At 61.5% G+C, this 18,206-nt stretch overlaps 2 protein-coding genes across 11 annotated transcripts; one reads left to right on the forward strand and one right to left on the reverse strand.

Annotated features, from left to right (window-relative positions):
• Window positions 1-154: 154 nt before the first annotated feature.
• On the forward strand, window positions 155-13,322 carry SNPH (syntaphilin). Of its 8 annotated transcripts, none has more exons than XM_064673868.1 (6): window positions 155-221; window positions 378-435; window positions 6,999-7,075; window positions 7,819-8,019; window positions 9,690-9,839; window positions 10,728-13,322. In XM_064673868.1, the coding sequence occupies exons 3-6, from the start codon at window positions 7,032-7,034 to the stop codon at window positions 11,863-11,865; spliced, it is 1,533 nt and encodes a 510-aa protein (XP_064529938.1). In that variant the 5' UTR covers window positions 155-221; window positions 378-435; window positions 6,999-7,031; the 3' UTR covers window positions 11,866-13,322. The 8 variants fall into 8 exon arrangements, with proteins under 8 accessions (XP_064529938.1, XP_064529939.1, XP_064529940.1 ...); XM_064673869.1 differs by having other exon boundaries at window positions 7,918-8,019; XM_064673870.1 differs by lacking the exon at window positions 7,819-8,019.
• SDCBP2 (syndecan binding protein 2) lies at window positions 13,175-18,200 on the reverse strand. 3 transcript variants are annotated; one of them, XM_064673873.1, is made up of 9 exons: window positions 16,791-18,200; window positions 15,435-15,500; window positions 15,264-15,339; window positions 14,927-15,030; window positions 14,593-14,754; window positions 14,198-14,373; window positions 13,938-14,109; window positions 13,723-13,814; window positions 13,175-13,631 (listed from the first exon to the last, which is right to left on the reverse strand). In XM_064673873.1, the coding sequence occupies exons 1-9, from the start codon at window positions 16,797-16,799 to the stop codon at window positions 13,577-13,579; spliced, it is 912 nt and encodes a 303-aa protein (XP_064529943.1). In that variant the 5' UTR covers window positions 16,800-18,200; the 3' UTR covers window positions 13,175-13,576. The 3 variants fall into 3 exon arrangements, with proteins under 3 accessions (XP_064529943.1, XP_064529944.1, XP_064529945.1); XM_064673874.1 differs by having other exon boundaries at window positions 15,435-16,319; XM_064673875.1 differs by having other exon boundaries at window positions 16,152-18,200.
• Between the last annotated feature and the right edge of the window lie 6 nt (window positions 18,201-18,206).

An 18,206-nucleotide genomic window follows, 5' to 3' on the forward strand; every position in this document is an offset into this window, starting at 1 on the left:
GAGTTGCCATAGAAACGGGGGGAAACCCGGCGGGAGGGGAGGCACCCGCGGCGCCGTCGCTTTAAGATCGCAGAGGAGGGAGCAAATTACGCAGCTGCTCGGCTCATCCCTCCCTCCCTTCTTCATCCCTCCCTCCCTCCCTCCCCATTCCATCCCTCCCTCCATCCCTCATCCCTCCAGCGCTCCCGGCCGCCCCGCCGCACCCATGAAGGCCGGCGCAGGTGATGGAGGCGGGGGAGGGCGCGGGCAGCGGGGGGTGGCGCGGGGCACCGCACCGGGCACCGCACCGGGCACCGCGCCGGGCACCGCGCCGGGCACCGCACCGGGCACCGCGCCGCCGCCGCCGCTCACCGCCCGCTCTCTCCCTTCCCCGGCAGGTCGCTGAGCCCCCTCCGCCGGCGCTGCCGCCCCCGACATCGGCGGGGCCCCGCGCAGGTGAGCGGGGCGCGGTGCGGGGCGGGGGGCGCGGTGCGGGGCCGCCGTGACTCATCCCTTTCTGGCTGCAGATTCGGAGAGGGGAGGCGGGGGGCGCAGCACGGGTCTGCCAGCGCCGCTCCGCATCGCGGGGGGTCAGAATGGGGGGCTTCCCGGGGCACGGGGTTCTCGGGGCGGGTCACGGATTAGGCCCGCAGCGCACCCGCATTGCGTGTGCCAGACCCCCGCGGCACACACGGCAGGACCGTATTGCGTGCGCCGGAGTCCACGGCGTGCACCAGATCCCCATGGCATACCCCGACCCACACTGCAGCCACTTGGACCCCCCACCACACCCACCAGTCCTGCTTCACAACCCCGGACCCACATTACATGCACTAGGACCCACACAGCAACATCAGCCACACATCACACTCACCAGACCCACATCTCATGCACCTGACCCACATCTCATGCACCTGACCCTCCCTACACACCCCAGACCCACATCACATGCACCAGCTCCTCCCCTGCATGCCCCAATCCCACATCACATGCACCAGACCCATATCAGACCCTTGTCACATGCATCAGACCTGATCACATGCATTAGACCCTCCCTGCAAGCACCAGACCCTCCCTGCAGACCCCAGGCCCACATCTCATGCACCAGACCCTCCCTGCTTACACCAGCCCCATGTCACATGGATCAGACCCACATCACATGCACCAGACCCTCCCTGCACACCCCAAAACCCCCTCTCCTGCACCAGACCCTCCTGCATACACCAGTCCCACGTCATAGGGATCAGACTCTCATCTTATGCACCAGACTGTCCCTGCAAACACCAGCCCCATATCTGCTCGTGCAGCATCCCAGTGTGTCTCCGGCTCCATGGGGCATTGCAGGAGCTGGAGCTGCTGTGCAGTTGACATTTTATTACTTAATGGCTTCATGCTCCATCTCCAAAGGGACACGGAAACACCCGAGTGGGCTGAGCCGGGTGCTCTGTTCTCTCCTCCCCGCAAGGTCAGCGCTGTGGTTGTCGCACAGAACCCGCTGCTGGGCGCCTGTTCTGCTTATAAAATCCTGGTGTTCCCACCCTCCCTGGGCAATGGACACGCCGTGCTGTGACCTTGTGCCAGAAGGTGCAGATCCCGGTGTCCAGGGCTGTAGGGTCCCAGGGTGGGGGTCAGAGGAGCAGTGCCCCTGCTCCCACCTCGGCAGCGCTGCAGAGGGCTGAGGCAGGAGATGTGGTGTGTGGTTAAAGTAGGCCATTCCAGCAGTGCGGAGACCCAGGGCTAATCCCCCGGCACCGCCGTCATTCCCAGCCCTCTCTCAAGGTGGATGGTGGTTAGGGGAGACCTGCTTCCGCTGCGCCGAGGCACAGAGGGGAGGAGTAGCTGTTGCACTGGAAGCTGGATTTGTCTTCCATGTTTTTGCCTTTGTGTCCTGAAGGAGTGGGCTCTTCCTTCTGCTTCCCAGTCCTCAGCTCTGCTCCTGGCAGAGCACCTGTGCAGGATGGGCTGTGCGGTGCGATGTCACCTCCATCCCATCCTGCTGACCTTCCCAGCCCGGGGTGAGACATGGGGTCTGCACACTGGGTGTCCTGCTCCTGCTGTCATGCTGCTACAGCATGTCATGGAGCTCTTTTCCCATTTCCTCTTGACTCCAGAGGGCCCAGCAAGAGCCCAGACTGTGCCCTCTGATCAGGCACCTTGTTTTTAGCTGGTGAGGTCTGGGAATTGCCACCTCCCCATTTGGAGGTACAGCCAGGTCAGCTGGAAAAGTGATGAACTGCATAACCCGAGCTTTCCAAATGGTCTTTGTTTTCCTGTAATCTCCGTGTGGCAACTCAGCATTTTATAACAAACAGGAGAATAAAAGGAGATGCTCCTGCACTTTGGAATGGGATACAACCACTTTTAGCACCATTGATTTTTCTGGTGGTGTTGCATAAACACCCCGTGGGGTTTGTCCCTGCTTGCGCCCTGAGCACTCAGCTCTGCCCTGAGCTGGATTTAGCAGTGGCCTTGGCAGTGCTGGGTTAGCAGTTGGATTTGATGATGTAGAAGGTCTTTTCCAACCTAAATGGTTCTGTGATTCCATGATCTCCCTCTGCCCAGAACCCAGGTGAAGCTCTGCCTGCTTTGGGATGAGCCATCTCCACTGGAGCAGAGGTTCCCAGCCTATGGAGGTATCACCACATCCTTGGAATCTCCTGAGCAGGAGCAATGCAACCCCTGTATCCCAAAAATCCCCCATGGCAGGAGTAGGAGCACAGACATGGTCACCAGTGTTTGCCCCCAGCTGCTCGGATGGTGCCCCCAGTGCTGACCCCCCTCCTCCATCAGGACTTCTGCTGGCCCTGGCTGCTGGATCCTTCTCCTTCCCACCACAACCCGGCTGTATCCCAGTCCCTTTTCCATTGCAAGCCACCCCTGGCATTGCTGCTGTCTGGGGACACAGGGCTCTGCCCTGCATCAGCTGCTGGTGGTTGGCCACCTCCAATACTGTGCTTATTTTTAGTGTGAAGAAAAACAGAGGCAGTGTCAGGAAGGCAGGGAGGCTCCTGTGGAGCCCTTTTTGCCCCGTGGAAAAACAAAGCTGTGATTTCCCTCCCCGCATTCCCTCTGCTTTTAATCTTGTTCATCTTGGGAGGCTGGAGATCTCCCAGGGGACACCACGGTTCCTCTCCCAGGTCTCTGCAGTGGGTGAAGCTGCTCTCAGACGCTTGGGCTCAGTGCCACCGTTGCAAAACGCTCCTCACACAGGATGTGCCAAGGGAAACACGGGAATCCGGCAGCGGGCAGGGTGATGGGAGCCTCAACAAAGGAAGCAGTGAGCGAGAAATCTGGGAAAATGTGGCAGCTGCTGGCACAGCAGCGTTGTGCTGAGGGCTGGCACTGGCGGTGAGCCCTGGGCTCTCACACCTTCTCCCGTGTTCCCTGTGGGGATGGGATGAGCTGTTGGGGTGTCTCAGGCCAGCACAGCAGCTGGATTCCTCTGAATCCCACAGGAGTTGAACTTTGGAAGCTCGTGAGCCTGTGGCCATGAAACCTTCAGAGGAACAAGCTGAGGAACCATCGGACACTTCACTGAGCCGATAGTGAGGGTCTCTCCAAGGGTTCCATGGCCCCATTTCCCAATGGAAAACACCTAGGAGGGGCAATACCTGCCCAGCCCAGTGTATCACTGGCACAGGTGGTGGATCCATGATGGAGTGGGGAAGTGGCAGGATTGGAGGTGAAGAGATGTCTCTGCAGGGCAGTGATCCCAAAAAGGAGCTGAGCTGCTCTTCCTGGGAAAATCTTCCTCTGGGGCATGAGGCTGAGCCTCAGGGTGCTCTACCCCTGCTCTCACTGCTCTGCCATCCTTTGCCCTTTGCACCACTGTCATGGTGTGATCAGTAGGTGGGCAGAGCCCCAGGTCCCCTCTGTGGCTGGTGGGACCCACCAGGAGATGTGCCCTGTGGTCACCCATGCCAGGACAGTGGCAGTGTGTGGGTCTTGTGCCAGTTCTGCATCCCAGCCCTCTGTGGGGGATCTGCTTTTCGTGCTGTAGCTCCAGTTGTTTCCTTGTTAAGGCTCATTGCTTTCATTTATCAGGAATTCCTCAGGCTAATTCCACTGCATGGAACAAGCCCTGGTTTGTGCTGTTGTTTCTAAAAGTGCTCCCCTTCTGTTCTACATGTGCCAGGAGACTCATGGGGACTTTTGCTGTTGGAGGCTCCAGGAATGTGTTGGTTCTGGTCCCCCCAGTATGGGGACAAAACAGTGCCCCCTGATCTTGCTCCAGGAATTGTCCTGACCACCTCTGCTCTGGAGACAGGATGGGAGAGCTGGGGTTGTTCAGCCTGGAGAAGAAAAGGCTCCAGGGAGACCTTGGAGTGCCTTCCAGTGCCTAAAGGGGCTCCAAGAGAGCTGGAGGGGGACTTTGGACAAGAGTCTGGAGTGACAGGACAAGGGGGAATGGCTTCACACTGACAGAGGGCAGGATTAGATTGGATATTAAGAAGAAACTTTCCTGTGAGGGTGGTGAGGCCCTGGCACAGGTTACCCAGAGAAGCTGTGGCTGCCCCATCCCTGGAATTGTTCAAGGCCAGGTTGGATGAGGCTTGGAGCAACTGGTCTAGTGGAAGGTGTCCCTGCCCATGGCAGGGTGTTGGAATGAGATGAGCTTTGAGGTCCCTTCCAACCCATATCATTCTGTGATCCTAACCCCCGTCCATGGACAGGGATGCCACCCACTAGACCAGAGTTAATCTTGGGTTTCTCCTTGCCTTCCTAGTGAGGCTCCATTGGTGCTGCAGCAGCTCATCCTGGTCCACGTGATGGGGGTAATTCTGTGTGCAGACCAATAATTTCCTCAGCCTTTAGGAGCCATGCACCACACGGGAAGGTGTGTGTTTGGCTTTGGTGCTGAGTCTGCCCACCCTGCCTGTCCTGGGCAGCCCTTGGGCATGGTGAGGCTTCTGGGGAGACTGAAGTGGCCCGTTGATTCTTTGAGAATAAAGACAGTGACAGTTTATTACCGGTGGTTGAATTCCAGACACCCTGGGTGCTGTGGGAGGCACTGAGCCTCAGCGTGGGCACCAGGCAAGTCTGCAGCAGTGGGAGGAGGAAGAGAACGAAATGAGCTCCTCAGACATAAGGTCAAATCCAGGCTTCCCCACAGAGCCATTCCTGGCTGCGGATGCTGGCAGGGGGTACCTGGGGTGCAGCACAGGGTGCTCTCAGGAGCCCCAAGTGCTGAACACACACATGCCATCTGTGGTGCTGGCACTTACTGGTGCTGCGTGTTAGGAGGGGGCAGAGGGACCCCTGTGCAGAGTGGCTTGGCATGAGGGTGACTCTACCGTGGGTGGGGAAAGACCTGGGTACAGCTGGGATACCACTGGGTGGGTGCTGGGCACACTGGGTTGATGCTGGGCACACTGGGTTGATGCTGGGCACACTGGGTTGATACTGGGATACCGCTGGGCTGATGCTGGAATACCACTGGGCTGATAACGGATATCGCTGGCTGCAGGGCCCAGGACACAGGGCTTGGGGCTGTGAGAGGGCAAGGAGTCAACCCCCGTGGCCACAGATCTCCCTAAATCCCTGCTCAGGAGCTGTTGGAGTGCAGGCTGTGCCGCAGCCCTGCATGGCGCTGCTGGAGGATGCCGGAGAATCCTGGAGGATGCTCCTGCTGGCCACGCTTGGCTCTCCATGGATGCTGATTCACGCTGCTGCAGTAGCAGAGCTCGCAGCCACTCAGGAGCAGTGATCCAGCAGGACAGAGCACTGCCTCCCCTTGCCCAGGTCATCTCCTGGCAAATCCACCCCAGGTCAGAGCAGCAGGACCCCCAGCTCCTTCTTGCAGTGTCCCAGGGGTGCTGCCCCCGCCCTGGCTGGGGCTGGGGGTACCCTGTGGCTGCACATCCCCAGCACTTTGGGCTCTTCAGTGCCCTGGTTTGGAGATCGGGGAACAGCGAATCCTGGGCAAAGGAGAGGCCTGGGCTGGGCAGGGTGGGCTTTGAGGCAGCCTGGAAAAAAACACCCTGGGGTGGCAAATGCAAAAGGGTGCACTGGGGTGAGCTGGCTGTGCCCCCCCTCCTCTCCTGCCTCCCCTCTTGTCCCACTCCTCGCGCTCCCCTGGAGCAGGGCCAGCAGCACCGGGTGTTTCCTGTCACCCATCGATTATGTGCTGGCTGGTCCCATCGCTCGTGTTGCTCTGCCAAAATCTGGGATAAACGCTGGCATTGTGAATGGGCTTGGGCATGGGGGGAGGGAGGAGCACACAGTGCCCCCATCCCGTCCTTCTCTGGCAGACTGTGAGCACAGTGGGGATCCCAGCGGTGCCGTGGGATGTTTGGCAGGATGCGGGTGCTGAGCGGATGCTTCCCTCACTCCCTGACATCCTGTGTGTGCCCGAGGTGCTGCAAGCCTCTGGATCTGGCCTATTTATTTACAGGAAAGCAGGCTCTGTGGTTCCCGAGGGATTAGCTGCTGCTGCCTCATCATGCAGGGATCTGTTCTCCCTCACCTGATTTCACTGCTGAATGCGTGATTTGGACTTAATTATGGCAAAGCAGGCGCCCATCCCACTGCGGGGAGAGCTGCCTGCCCAGGGAGGTCCAGGGACGGGTGTCAGAGCCCTTGTCTCATCTCTGCCCTGAGTAATGCCACCGCTGCAGGCACCCTGTGTCTCTGTGGCATACTCTCCTTCTGGCATGGATGGGCACCTGGGGGCAGCGGGAATCTTGTCCTGTGTCTGGATCCTGGTGGGAAAGGAGCTCCAGACCATGGGCAGGCACCTGCTCTGCTGTTCTAAATTAAGAATACCCTCGCCCTGTGCCCACAGCATCCCGATGGGCCCAAGGCATGCTGCATCCCAGCATTCCCAGTCTATGGGAGGCAGGCAGGAAGCACAGCCCAGATGTGCAGGGGATGCTGTCCACGTCTGCCTTGGGACTGGTGGCCCTCGGGCCTACACTGATACCCTGGTGCCAGGGCTCACCTCTCATTTTGCAGGGTTTCTGCCTCCTCGGGGCCACGTTCCTGCCTTCACCTCCTCTCTCTGTTGCCTTCACCCGCAGTTCCCCGTGCCCAGGACCCGTGGCACCGCGGCCATGTCCATGCCGGGGAGCAGACGCTCGTCCACTGGATCACGAAGGTGAATATGCTGCAACCTCTGGCTCCAGGACCGGGCACCAGCACCTGCAGCCGGGAGGGGATGATCCCCACGCCTCCACCACCAGCTGCCACTTCGCAGCACGAACCCCCAGCCCAGCTTTCGGGGGGTTGCATGGCGCTGCCCACTGCACAGCACTTCCCTGTCCGTGCATGTGGCCCCCTGAGCGCTGCACTCCCCGTCCCTCTGTCCGTCTGTGCCACGGCCAGGATCGACCCCACCGTCCATCTGGGCGAAGGCAGGCAGTGAGTGGTGGAGAGCACTGGGGTTGGGGCAGTGAAACTGGGAGGTGTGTTAGCCCTTGGAAAGTCTCTCCTCGAGCTGAGTGATAGAGGCAAAAAAGGGAGGAAAAAAGCGTTTGTTCCTTTCCAATGTCTCCATGACCTGGTCTGCTGTTATGGAGGTAGAGGCCCAGAATGGGCAGGGAGAAGAGGCAGAGCTGCCCATGTGGAGGTGATGCTCTGGCAGACGTGGCCCGAGCTCTGCCGGGACCACACTCCCAGGGGACTCTCCAGGGGCTCCCGGGGGGTTCCAGGGGCTCCCAAGGTCCTCAGGGTGCAAGGATGCTGTGCCAGCATCCAGGGGCTGCCACGCCAGGGAGGGGGGAGCGGGTGGGCGTCCCCCCCAGCCCTGCCTTTGTGCCCGTCGCCATGTCCGTGCCATTTTGATCCCTGCTGTTTGTTTTGTCCTTTTGTCTTGTGTGTTCTCGGTGTGGTGGTTGGCAGTCGCGGGGTTTATGGACGGAGTGGCTTTGCCTCCTTCTTTAAGTCTTCAGCGCCCTCAGCCACTCGGCCTGAGACACAGCCTCTTCTCCCTGCCTCCAGGCGCCCCTCGCCCCCCGGGAGGGACACCTACGGCACCTCCTCGCTGAGCAGCAGCAGCAATTCTGGCTCCTGCAAGGGCAGCGACAGCAGCCCCACCCCAAGGTAACCCATCACCCGTGGCCCCAGGGTGGCTGCCGGGTGCCCCCGGGCAGGGGGAGCAGCCCCCCCACGCTGCCGGTGCCGATGCCCGGCGGGGACAGGAGCGCAGGGCCCAGTGGAGTGAGGCTGTGCGCGTGGTGGCTGGGGGAGCTGGAGCTGGCAGAGCTGCTGGCGTGTCTCCAAAGACCCTCACTATCCTCCTCCAAACCTCTCCACTGCTGCTGTTGTGTTGTGTCCCTCCCTGTCCCCCTGCCTGCCACTCAGGGACCCCCATCCCCTTCCCTCCGTCCTGCTGTGGCTGTGGCTTGCACGCTGCACGCTCCCTCCTGCCGCTCCCGCACTCCAAGGAGCACCTGGATCCTTCCAGACCAAAGGCACGAGAGCAAGAACTTCGCTTCCATCCCTTTGTGTTGCCTGGCAAAGGTTTGGCAAGAGCTGGTGGCACCCCAGCTTCTTAGCAGGGAGCTGCTGGTGTGTTTGGGGCACAAACAGCTGACACCAATCTGTGGGACGAGCCCCAGCCCCTCAGGCACAGCAGCCCATGGTGCACTGCTCCAGGGAGTGAGGCCCAACTCCTGCGTGTCCCCAGCCACCTTCCAGCTCCCAGTGGAGTCAGTCTGGGAGGGTCTGAAGGGCCCGTGGGTGACGTGGTGATCAGGGCCCATGAGTGCTGCAACTGGGGACAGTGGCCATGGGGCAGTCCAAGGCTACAGTCCTGCCTGGATGCTTCTGTCCCTGGCCGAAGGCTGCTGGGCTGCTGGCCACCATTCATGGGGGCTTTGGGATGGCCCCCTGCCATGCACAGGGAATTCCCACCACCCTGCTGCCATGCACGGGGAATTCGGTTCCCCCACTGCCATGCAGGAGCCACTCATTCTGCTCCCAGCTCTCCATGTGCCTCCCAGCCCACCATATACCCCTAAATGTGCAAAACCAGCCTCCCTGACCAGCCCCAGCTCTCTACACTGCCCTAGGCTTTGGGCCAGAGATGTCAATTCCTCCACCCCAGTGCCAGGGGTAGCACAAGGAGGGTCCAGATGTGCCGCTGGCCCAGCCTGGAGCAAATGCTGGATGCCCTGGCTTGTTCTCCAGAGGCAGGACAGCCGCCATCTCCAGACCTACTCCTTCCCAAACCCTTCCATTCCCCATCCTCCGCCTCCATTCCTGATGGGGCTGATCCCACCCTGGGGTCTCCATCCACATCAGTCGTTCCTGGAAAGCTCACTATGGGCACACAGAGACCTCCGTGCCCACCTGCTCCCAGCTCTGCTCATGCTCTAGCAAAATCCCAGCTCCACAGAAGGCTCAGTGCCTGCCAGTAGCATTAGTGGGTCTAGGAGGTGCACCTACCCTCCTGCCAGCAACACAGCACCTGAGACACCCACCCTGCCCCTCCTGCCAGCAACACAGCACCTGAGACACCCACCTTGCCCTTTCTGCCAGCAACACAGCACCTGAGACACCCACCTTGCCCCTCCTGCCAGTGACATAGCACCTGAAACATGCATCCTGCCCCTCCTGCCAGCAGCACAGCACCCTCGGGCACTCATCCTGCCCCTTCTGCTCTCAGAGCTCCTTTGGGACCTACTCCAACCCGGGAGCAGGTTGGTACCCCTGGGCCGAGCTTGTGCTGACCCTGGCACTGGCAGTGGGTGACATCCATGTCCCTGCAGGCGCTCGTCCAAGTACAACCTCTGCAGTGACAACCATGGGATAAAGCCGCCGACGCCGGAGCAGTACCTGACCCCCCTGCAGCAGAAGGAGGTCTGCATCCGGCACCTGAAGGCTCGCCTGAAGGACACACAGGAGCGGCTGCAGGACAGGTGAGCACGGGAGCAGCAGGCACTGACTCCCTGGCACGGGAGCTGCCAGGAAGGGTCCTGGCACCAGCCATCACCACCTGCTGTGGCAGCTCCTGTCTGGGACTGGTCCTTCTGGGGGTCTCAGTTCCCAGCACGGCATCTTGTCCTCGGGCTCGTGCCCAGGTACCAAGGTCACAGCTCTACTGTGGCATTGCAGGGGTCTGGCACTGCTGCCCATCCAACCCAGAGCTGCAGATTAGGGGGCCACAGAGCCCCACGTCCCACCTGTGGTGGCTGCGCTCTCCCCTCGCCCCGGTTAAGTCCCTGCCGTGCTTTTGCTGAATTTCAGCGTCAGAGGGTGGCTAATCCCCATCTGCTCCTCTCGGGCTTAGGCATGTCCTCATTGGAATGCCAGCTGCCACACGCCTGCCCAGGGCACCTGCCCGCCCCCCCCCCCCCCCCCAGCCCTCAGGAGCCCTGGGTGCTGCAGCCCCTCCAGGAGAGGGCTGAGTGTCACTTCCAGGGATCCTTGAGCATCACTCCCAGGGGATCCCTGAGCATCAATCCCAAGAGTCCCTGAGCATCAATCCTGACAGTCCCAGAGTATTGCTCCTGAGGGTCCCTGAGCATCACTCTTAGGAGTCCCTCAGCATCACTCCCAAGGGTCCCTGAGCATCGCTATAAGGGCTCCCTGAACATTGCTCCTGAGGTTCCCTGAGCATCCCTCCTCGGGGTCCCTGAGTGTCACCCCCTGGGGTCCTGAGCATTGCTCCCGAGGGTCCTCAAGCCACTGGATCCAGTCACGAGTGTTACTGGGTGATCTGGTTCCAACTCAGTGCTGGGCACACGAGGGCAGGGCTGTCCCCGCAGCCCCCTCAGCGCCGTGGCGGTGCCCTCCCATCTCCGCAGGGACGCTGAGATCGAGGACCTGAAGACGCAGCTGTCACGGATGCAGGAGGACTGGATCGAGGAGGAGTGCCACCGCGTGGAGGCCCAGCTGGCGCTGAAGGAGGCCCGCAAGGAGATAAAGCAGCTGAAGCAGGTCATCGACACAGTGAAGAACAACCTGCTGGAGAAGGACAAGGGCCTCCAGAAGTATTTTGTGGACATCAACATCCAGAACAAGAAGCTGGAGACGCTGCTGCACAGCATGGAGGTGGCGCAGAACGGGGCGTTGAAGGAGGAGGGGGCCGGCGAGTCAGCCGGGGGGTCCCCAGCCCGATCCCTCACCCGCAGCTCCACCTACACCAAGCTGAGCGACCAGGGGGCCGGGGACCGCAACGTGGGGGGCTCACAGACCATCTCGCTGGACGAGGGGGCCGACAGTGGCTTCGTGGGGATGGAGGAGGCTCCAGGCCACACGGACCCGCTGGAGGTGGGGGGTGAGCCTGGCACCCGCCTGCCCCCCAACAACACCTACGAGAAGGTGCTGGGACTGCGGGGCAGCGTGGAGGCAGGGGTGCAGGCCAGCTGCATGCAGGAACGGGCCATCCAGACGGACTTTGTGCCCTGCCAGCCCGACCTGGACACCATCCTGGAGAAGGTGATGAAGTCCCAGGCTTGCAGCTTGGGCAGCCCCACCTCCGCCTGGGTCTCCGAAATGGAAGACACGATGCCCGTCCCTGAGCTCGCCAACCCCGCTGGGGCCACGGACATGCTGGTGGCCGAGCCCGATGCCACGACGGCGGGTACCGGTGCTGAGGGAAGTGCCCCCTGCAACCCGGCGGTGCGGCAGCCCCCCAGCGCCAGCCCCTCGGTGGCCATCGCCTGCGTGGCGGAGGAGGAGCTGACGGAGGCGACCGGCTGCGAGAACAACCCTTCCAAGAGCTACTGGAGCCGCCACTTCATCGTGGATCTGCTGGCAGTGGTGGTGCCGGCGGTGCCCACGGTGGCCTGGCTGTGCCGCTCGCAGCGGCGGCAGGGCCAGCCCATCTACAACATCAGCTCCCTGCTGCGGGGCTGCTGCACCGTCGCCCTCCACTCCATCCGCAGGATGGGCTGTCGCCCCGTCGCCAGCCCTGGCCCCGGGGGCAGCGCCCAGCCCTGACCCCCCCGAGGCCCCCCACCCGCCCCCATGGACCCGACTGCTGATTGTAAAACCCTGGTGTGGCACTGGCGGGTGGGATGGGGTGGATGGGTCTGTGGGTGTGTCGGGGTGTGCTACCCCCTCCAGCTCCTCTGTCCTGGAGGAGGGAAAGGACTGTTGTTGGAAGAGGGGCACTAAGCATCACCCCCTGCTCATGGACATCCCTGCCCGTGCCTCTGGCTGTGGGGGGCTGCACCCACCAGGTGGGCTCTCCCTCCATCACACTTGCTTTTTGGTTGTCCCTAGGTTGTCCCGAGGGTCAGCCCTGCCACGGGTGGGTGATGGCAAGCAGCTTCTGGCAGTGGGGAGCACTGGGGGTGCAGTGGTCCCTTGTTCCAGGTGCAGAGTCTGTCTGTGGGCAGCAGGATGGGGGGATCCTGCCCGGAAACAGGAACCAGCTCCGGAGCGGTTCGATCCAGCTGCCCATTCCCTGGGAGATGCCTCCCCACACCAGGATGGAACTGTGCTGCTGCTCACACATGGAGTGCCCCGAGGAAGCCGTGGGCTCTCCCTCCCTTTGCTTTGCACTATATTCACTTTTTTTTGGGTACAGACTGAAGCCCGGGTGTTGGGACTCTGGCCACCAGACAGCGGGTCAGGGGCCTCTCGCAGTTTTGGCAGCGGTGATGCCGGTTATCCCACCATGTGCTGGAGCTCGGATGCCTTTGCTGGGGTGTGGGCAGTGCCGTGCAGGCAGAGCCAAGCCCTTTGCCCCCCTGGCCCACCCAAATCCCTGCTTTGCTGGTGGCCTCCAGAAAAATGCCTTTTTTTGTTGTTGTCGAGACGCAAAGACAGCGAGGATTGCTCAGCGGGGCTGTTGGGGCGCGGGACTTCAGGCTCCCCCCGGGCGCGCCGCGCTCCCACCCCACGAATGTCTGTGGTTTCTTCGTGACTTGAACTAACAGTGTTTCCCCCCACCCCAACCCAAACCCACTCCCCCACCCATGGGTGCCACTGGCCGGGTGCCCTGGGAGCTGGTGATGCTCCACACACCGGCACCCAGCGGTCCCTGCAGGGGCACGAGCCACATCCCGCGTGCCCCACGCTTCCCTGCATCCCCCATCCGCCGGCTCTGCCTGTGCTGGGGGGCAGTGGGGGGCAGCAGCTCTTCCACCAGCCCAGCACCAGGTGCCGGGGAAAAGATCTGGGGAGCAGCAGTGTCCAGGCAGCTGGGGCAGGTGTAAGCGGAGCTGGGATATTCGCCTCTCGTGCAATGTATTTGTGGATCTGTGTACACGTCTGTTAGACTATCCAAAGCTTTGCCAAGAAATAAATGTAACGATTATATTTGAAAGACAAATCTATATAATATATTTTTTAAATACAGAACTGAAAAAGCTGTAAACCCCCCTTTTCTTGTTTCCCCTGTCCTGTACTCACTCTCTGTGGTGGATGTAATAAACGTCGCTGGGTCTGTGTCTGCTTTGGCTGGAGCCAGCCCTTGGCATCCACCCTGAGGGGGGCTGGCCTGAGCAGGGACAGGGGGACATGGGGACCCTGGGACAGGACACCTGCCCCACCCCTTCTGAGGAGAGGAAGAACCACCCAGCAGCCACCAGCCTCTGGAGCGATGAGGAGATTCACACTAAAAAAGCTTTTCAGATGTTGTGGGGTCCCCTCAGCAGCTCCTCCCAGCTTCCAGTGTCAGCTCCCCAGGAAGGCAGTGATGGCATCACAGGTCAGGGATGGAGTGGTCCATGGATGACTTCACCAGCCCTGATGAGAGCCTGGGCAGAGGGACAGAGGAAGAGGAGATCAGTGAGGGGAACCCAGGGGGCCTTGTGGGGTGTGGGGGTCCCTGCAGCCCCACATTCTCACCGTTTGACCATGTGCTCGTAGATCACAGTGGGGATGATGGTCAGTGTCACCGCATTCCCAGCCCCTGCCAGCACCTCCGTGAGCTGTTTATCCTGTGGGGGAGAGCAGGGAGGGGTTGTGGGGTGCCCAGCTTTGCTCAGAACCCCTGCAGCTTCTCTGGCCACATCCTGAACTCCCTGGGCACATCCTGTGCCACCAGCAGGGCACAGCCCTACCTTCATGCCAATGACGTTCTGGCCGTTCACCTCACAGATGCAGTGGTGGGTGAGGAGCCCATTGCGGGCAGCTGAGCTGTCCTTGGCCAGCGACACGATCTTCCCCTTCTTCACCACGATGCCGATGTGGCCGGTGCTGTCCTTGTGCACGGTGACAGTGCGCTGGAAAGGCCTGTGGGAGAGCACAGTCAGTGCTGCCACTGGCACTGCCACCACCGGCACTGCCACCAGCACTGCCACCCGCACTGCCACCCGCTCACCTGTCCCGCACCACCATGACGATTTTTTCGGGGTTTGCCTTCTTCAGTGCCCGCTGTGCCTTGTCGCTGCTCCAGCCCGCACAGTTCTTGCCGTCGATCTGCAGCACCTGGTCCCCGAAGCGCAGCCCCACCAGCGCCGCCGGCGAGTTGGCCTTCACCAGCTGCACGAAGATGCCCTGGGGACACAGAGGAGCGTGCCATGGAATGCCGTGCCATGCCCTCTGCACCCTGCTGTGCTGTGCTGTGGCACTCTGTGGCATTTAATGCCACACATTGCCGTGCCATGAGACACCGTGCCGTGATACACTGTCATGATTATGCCACGAGTGCACCACGTCACGTCGTGCCACACTGTCCTGTGCCGTGCCCAGCCCTGTGCCAGCCCAGCCCCTCACCTGGTCGACGTTCTTCAGCTGCAGCCCCGTCTTGCCCCGCTCGTCCTTGCACAGGTGGATCTCCCGCACGCCCGGCTTGATCTCTGCCCGCCGCAGCCCCACGCTGTTCCCGGTCAGGGGGGCAACCAGCTGGCCCGGGGTGGGGCCCACGGGGGTCAGGGCCTGTGGTGGAGCCAGGGGTCAGTGGGAATGGGGGGGACACGGGGCCCTGTGCACCTCAGCCCTTGGGGGCTGCTGCATGCCTTCTCTGGGTAGGATGCGGACCCAAAAGGACCCCCACCGTGGCACAGGGACCCCATGCGGGACAGGGAGAGCAGCTGGCTCAGACACCTACAGTGTTGTCCTCTGGGTGCAGGTTCTTCTGGATCTCCTCGCTGGAGAGTGCGAGCCCCATGTAGTTCTCCAGCTCGGACAGGTTGGGGTACAGCACGGGCGGCTCTGCGGGACACACCGAGGGTGGTCTCAGCTCCTGGGGTCCCCTACCCACAGACATTGCCACCCTCCAGCCTGTGAGCCCCCTGGGACCATGGGCCAGCAGAAAGAAACCCCCAAAATTCCATCCCCCACCCACGTACTGATTTTTGGGGGATCTCAACTGAGTCCCCCGCATGGTGAGCATCACCCCCCCAGGCAGCCCCTGGACAGGGTGAGCTGGTTGTGCCCCACATTACCGGTGCCCGAGGTGAGCTTTGGCTTCTCCGTGACCACTGTGGTGGGGGGGGTCCTCACCCCAGCAGCTGCCTGTGCCTGCCAAGAGATGGGGTATGCTCAGTGCTGTGCCCCCCACCCTGTGCACCCTCCATTGGGGTCTGCTCACCCCCCGGAATGCTGCTGGCACTGACCTGCAGGACCTGATGGCCCTTCATGTCCTCCAGGGAGGGGTAGAGCGTTGCCATCGCTGCTGCTGCCTGGGGACAGGGATGGGGCAGTTCAGGGACTGGGATACCTCTCTCCAAGCATCCCCCTCCCGGCCCAGGTGTCCCAGACAGGGTGTCACCCAGAGCCTCTGGCGTGACTCAAGGCTGTGTCACCAGGGCCACTACTTCCTGGTGGCTGGGACATGGGTGGCTGCCAGGCACAGGCACCTGGGCTTTGCTTTCCTGGTGGCAGGTCCCCCTCCCCATGTCCACCTGTCCAGTGGGGCCATCCCAGCATCACTTAGACAGAGGAGTGGGATATCCCATGGGAACAAACCCTGTGCCTCCCATCAGCCCCTCTGCTCCCCATGTCCACCTGCCCTGAGGGACCAGCCTGGCATCATCCAGACAAGGGAGAGGGATATCCCATGCGAACAGCTTCTCTGCCCCCCATTAGTCCCCTCTGTCCCCAGGGGGGGGCACCTCATACTGTGCCCAGGGCAAGGTTGCACTCCCCCAGCTCTGCCCCACAGCATTGCCTTCCCCAAAAAGTATCATCCAAAACTGGTGGGTAGGGGCCAAATCCAGACCCAGCTCTGAGCCCTGCGGGAACCAGGCAGGATCCCACCCGCAGCTCAGGGATGGCAGCAGCATCCGACGGACAAGACTGTCCAAGCCCAACCCTGGCACCCCTGCACTCACCTGCCAACAGCTCCCAGATCCTTGTGACACCCTTTGCTTGGCCGCTGGATTTTATAGCCATGCCCAGCCCAGGGAGGGGCCAGGCAGCCTCAGCTGATTGCAGCCCGGACAGATAGGGCATAGGTGAGGAAGAGGAAGTGGAAGGTGAAGGCAACACTGTGCAGGGCCCTGGGGACAGGGATGAGGACAGGGATGGCTTTCTATGGATTTGGGCATCCTGGAGGAGCAGGGATGGGCCTGTAGCACTCTCCCCAAACACTGCATCACCCCTCCTGTCAGCCCCAGCACGTGGCTTGGCCCCCCCAAGGGGGGGCCCCCCACCACACCCCATCCTGGGCTCCACAGCCCTGCTGGGGGATGAAGGGGATGCCCCACCGTGAGTCCCTGCGTGGGCGGTGGCTCCTGCTGACACCTCACTGCCCGGGCACGTGGGGCTGACACAGCCGTGACTGGGATGCCGTGTCCTGCACCATTCCAGCTGTCACCTGGGACACGTGCCAGGCATGACAGCCCCGTGGGAGTCCCACACCACAGGTGGAAAAACTGAACCAGTGCGGAGTTCAGCGCGAGGTGGATGTGGCATCCCACTGCCATGGGATATCGCTGTGTCACTCTGGGATCCAGCCCTCCAGCACTCACCTGTGACATCCTGCTGCTCGCACCAGGGACCCCACAGGATGCTGTGTCCTCAGGGGCTGGGCAGGGTGGTGCTGAGGGTGCTCAGCCGGGCCCACAGCCGGTGGCACCAGCCCAGAGCTCTCTGGCTTGGGGCCAGTCCTGCTGTGCAGCCATGGCCAGGCAAGTCCCAGCTCCCTGTGCCTCCACTCCTGCGTGCCAGACCAGGAGGAAGCATTTTATTTACTGGTGTTATTTTTAGCTGGATGGTCCCTGGCTGCCGTGGCCAGCCCGGGACGAGAACAGCCCCAGTGGCAGGGAGAGTCCTATACAGACAGATGGTTCCTAGGAGTCTGTCCCTTCCCCAAAACCCTCATCCCCCCTAAAACCAGATCTGGAAGAACCTATACCCCACCTGCACTTATAGGTGCTACAGGAACCATGCAGGGGCTGCGGGCCTGAGGTCAGCAAGGTCCCCCAAGCCTCTCCCCAGCCCTGGCTTATCTCCAGCCAGAAGCCACGGCACTGCCTGGCACTGGTTAATAATTAAAGCAAAAAGCTTTGCAGGAAGAGAAACCCAAGCTGGCCTTGAGCTTCCGCCCAGAAACAGCCACAGCCAAGGGCAGAGTGGGCTGCTGGTGCCCCAGCAGCTCCCATTCTGCTTCGCTGAGCAGCAATTAAGGGCAGTGCTAATTCCTGCACAGCCTGGCCCCAATCCTGCACAGCCCCCTATTCCTGAATGCATCCCAGTGGCTGAGCTGCTCCTGCCCCAGGGCCACAGTTCCCTCCAGGCCCTGTTGTTACACACAAACTTTGCTCTGGAGCTGGCACTGGCTGTGTTATCAATCGTGGCTGTGTTATCAGTCATGGCACTGGATCAAAGGCTGTCAGCTGAGGAGCCAGGCGCTGGCCTGTGCTGGTGCCCGAGCAGCTCCTACACACACAACATCCACAGCTGGAGCAGCCAAGCCCAAAGCGGGGGATGTGCCGTGTCCCACGTGCCATGTCCGGCTTCCAAAAAGGGCCAAGATAAATCCAGGGAGATGTATGGACAGACTTCCCCAGAGGTACAGGGACCCCGGGAACATGCATCAGTCTGCCCTTCATGCTCCCAGTCCGGGTGAATCACAGCTGCAAGGGCACGAGGCTGTGAGGGCAACACTTAATAGGTTATGGTGAGGCAATTAATTATGCAAATTCCAGAAGGCTGCCATCAGCTCCCCACAGAGCCCAGGAGCCCCAGGCATCCCACTGCGCTCCCAGAGCTGAGCACCTGAGCCTCACACCAAGGCACACCAGCACAGCACCACAACCCTGGCGGAGCACCCACAGCACCCCATGAACCTGGCACAGCACCCTGGGAGCGCAGAGCAGCACCCACAGCACCCTGTGAGGCAGGAACAGCACCCACAGCACCCCACACAGCACCCACAGCACCCC

The sequence above is a fragment of the Pseudopipra pipra genome, chromosome 17 (genome assembly GCF_036250125.1).
Source record: "Pseudopipra pipra isolate bDixPip1 chromosome 17, bDixPip1.hap1, whole genome shotgun sequence".
Lineage (NCBI taxonomy): Eukaryota > Metazoa > Chordata > Aves > Passeriformes > Pipridae > Pseudopipra > Pseudopipra pipra.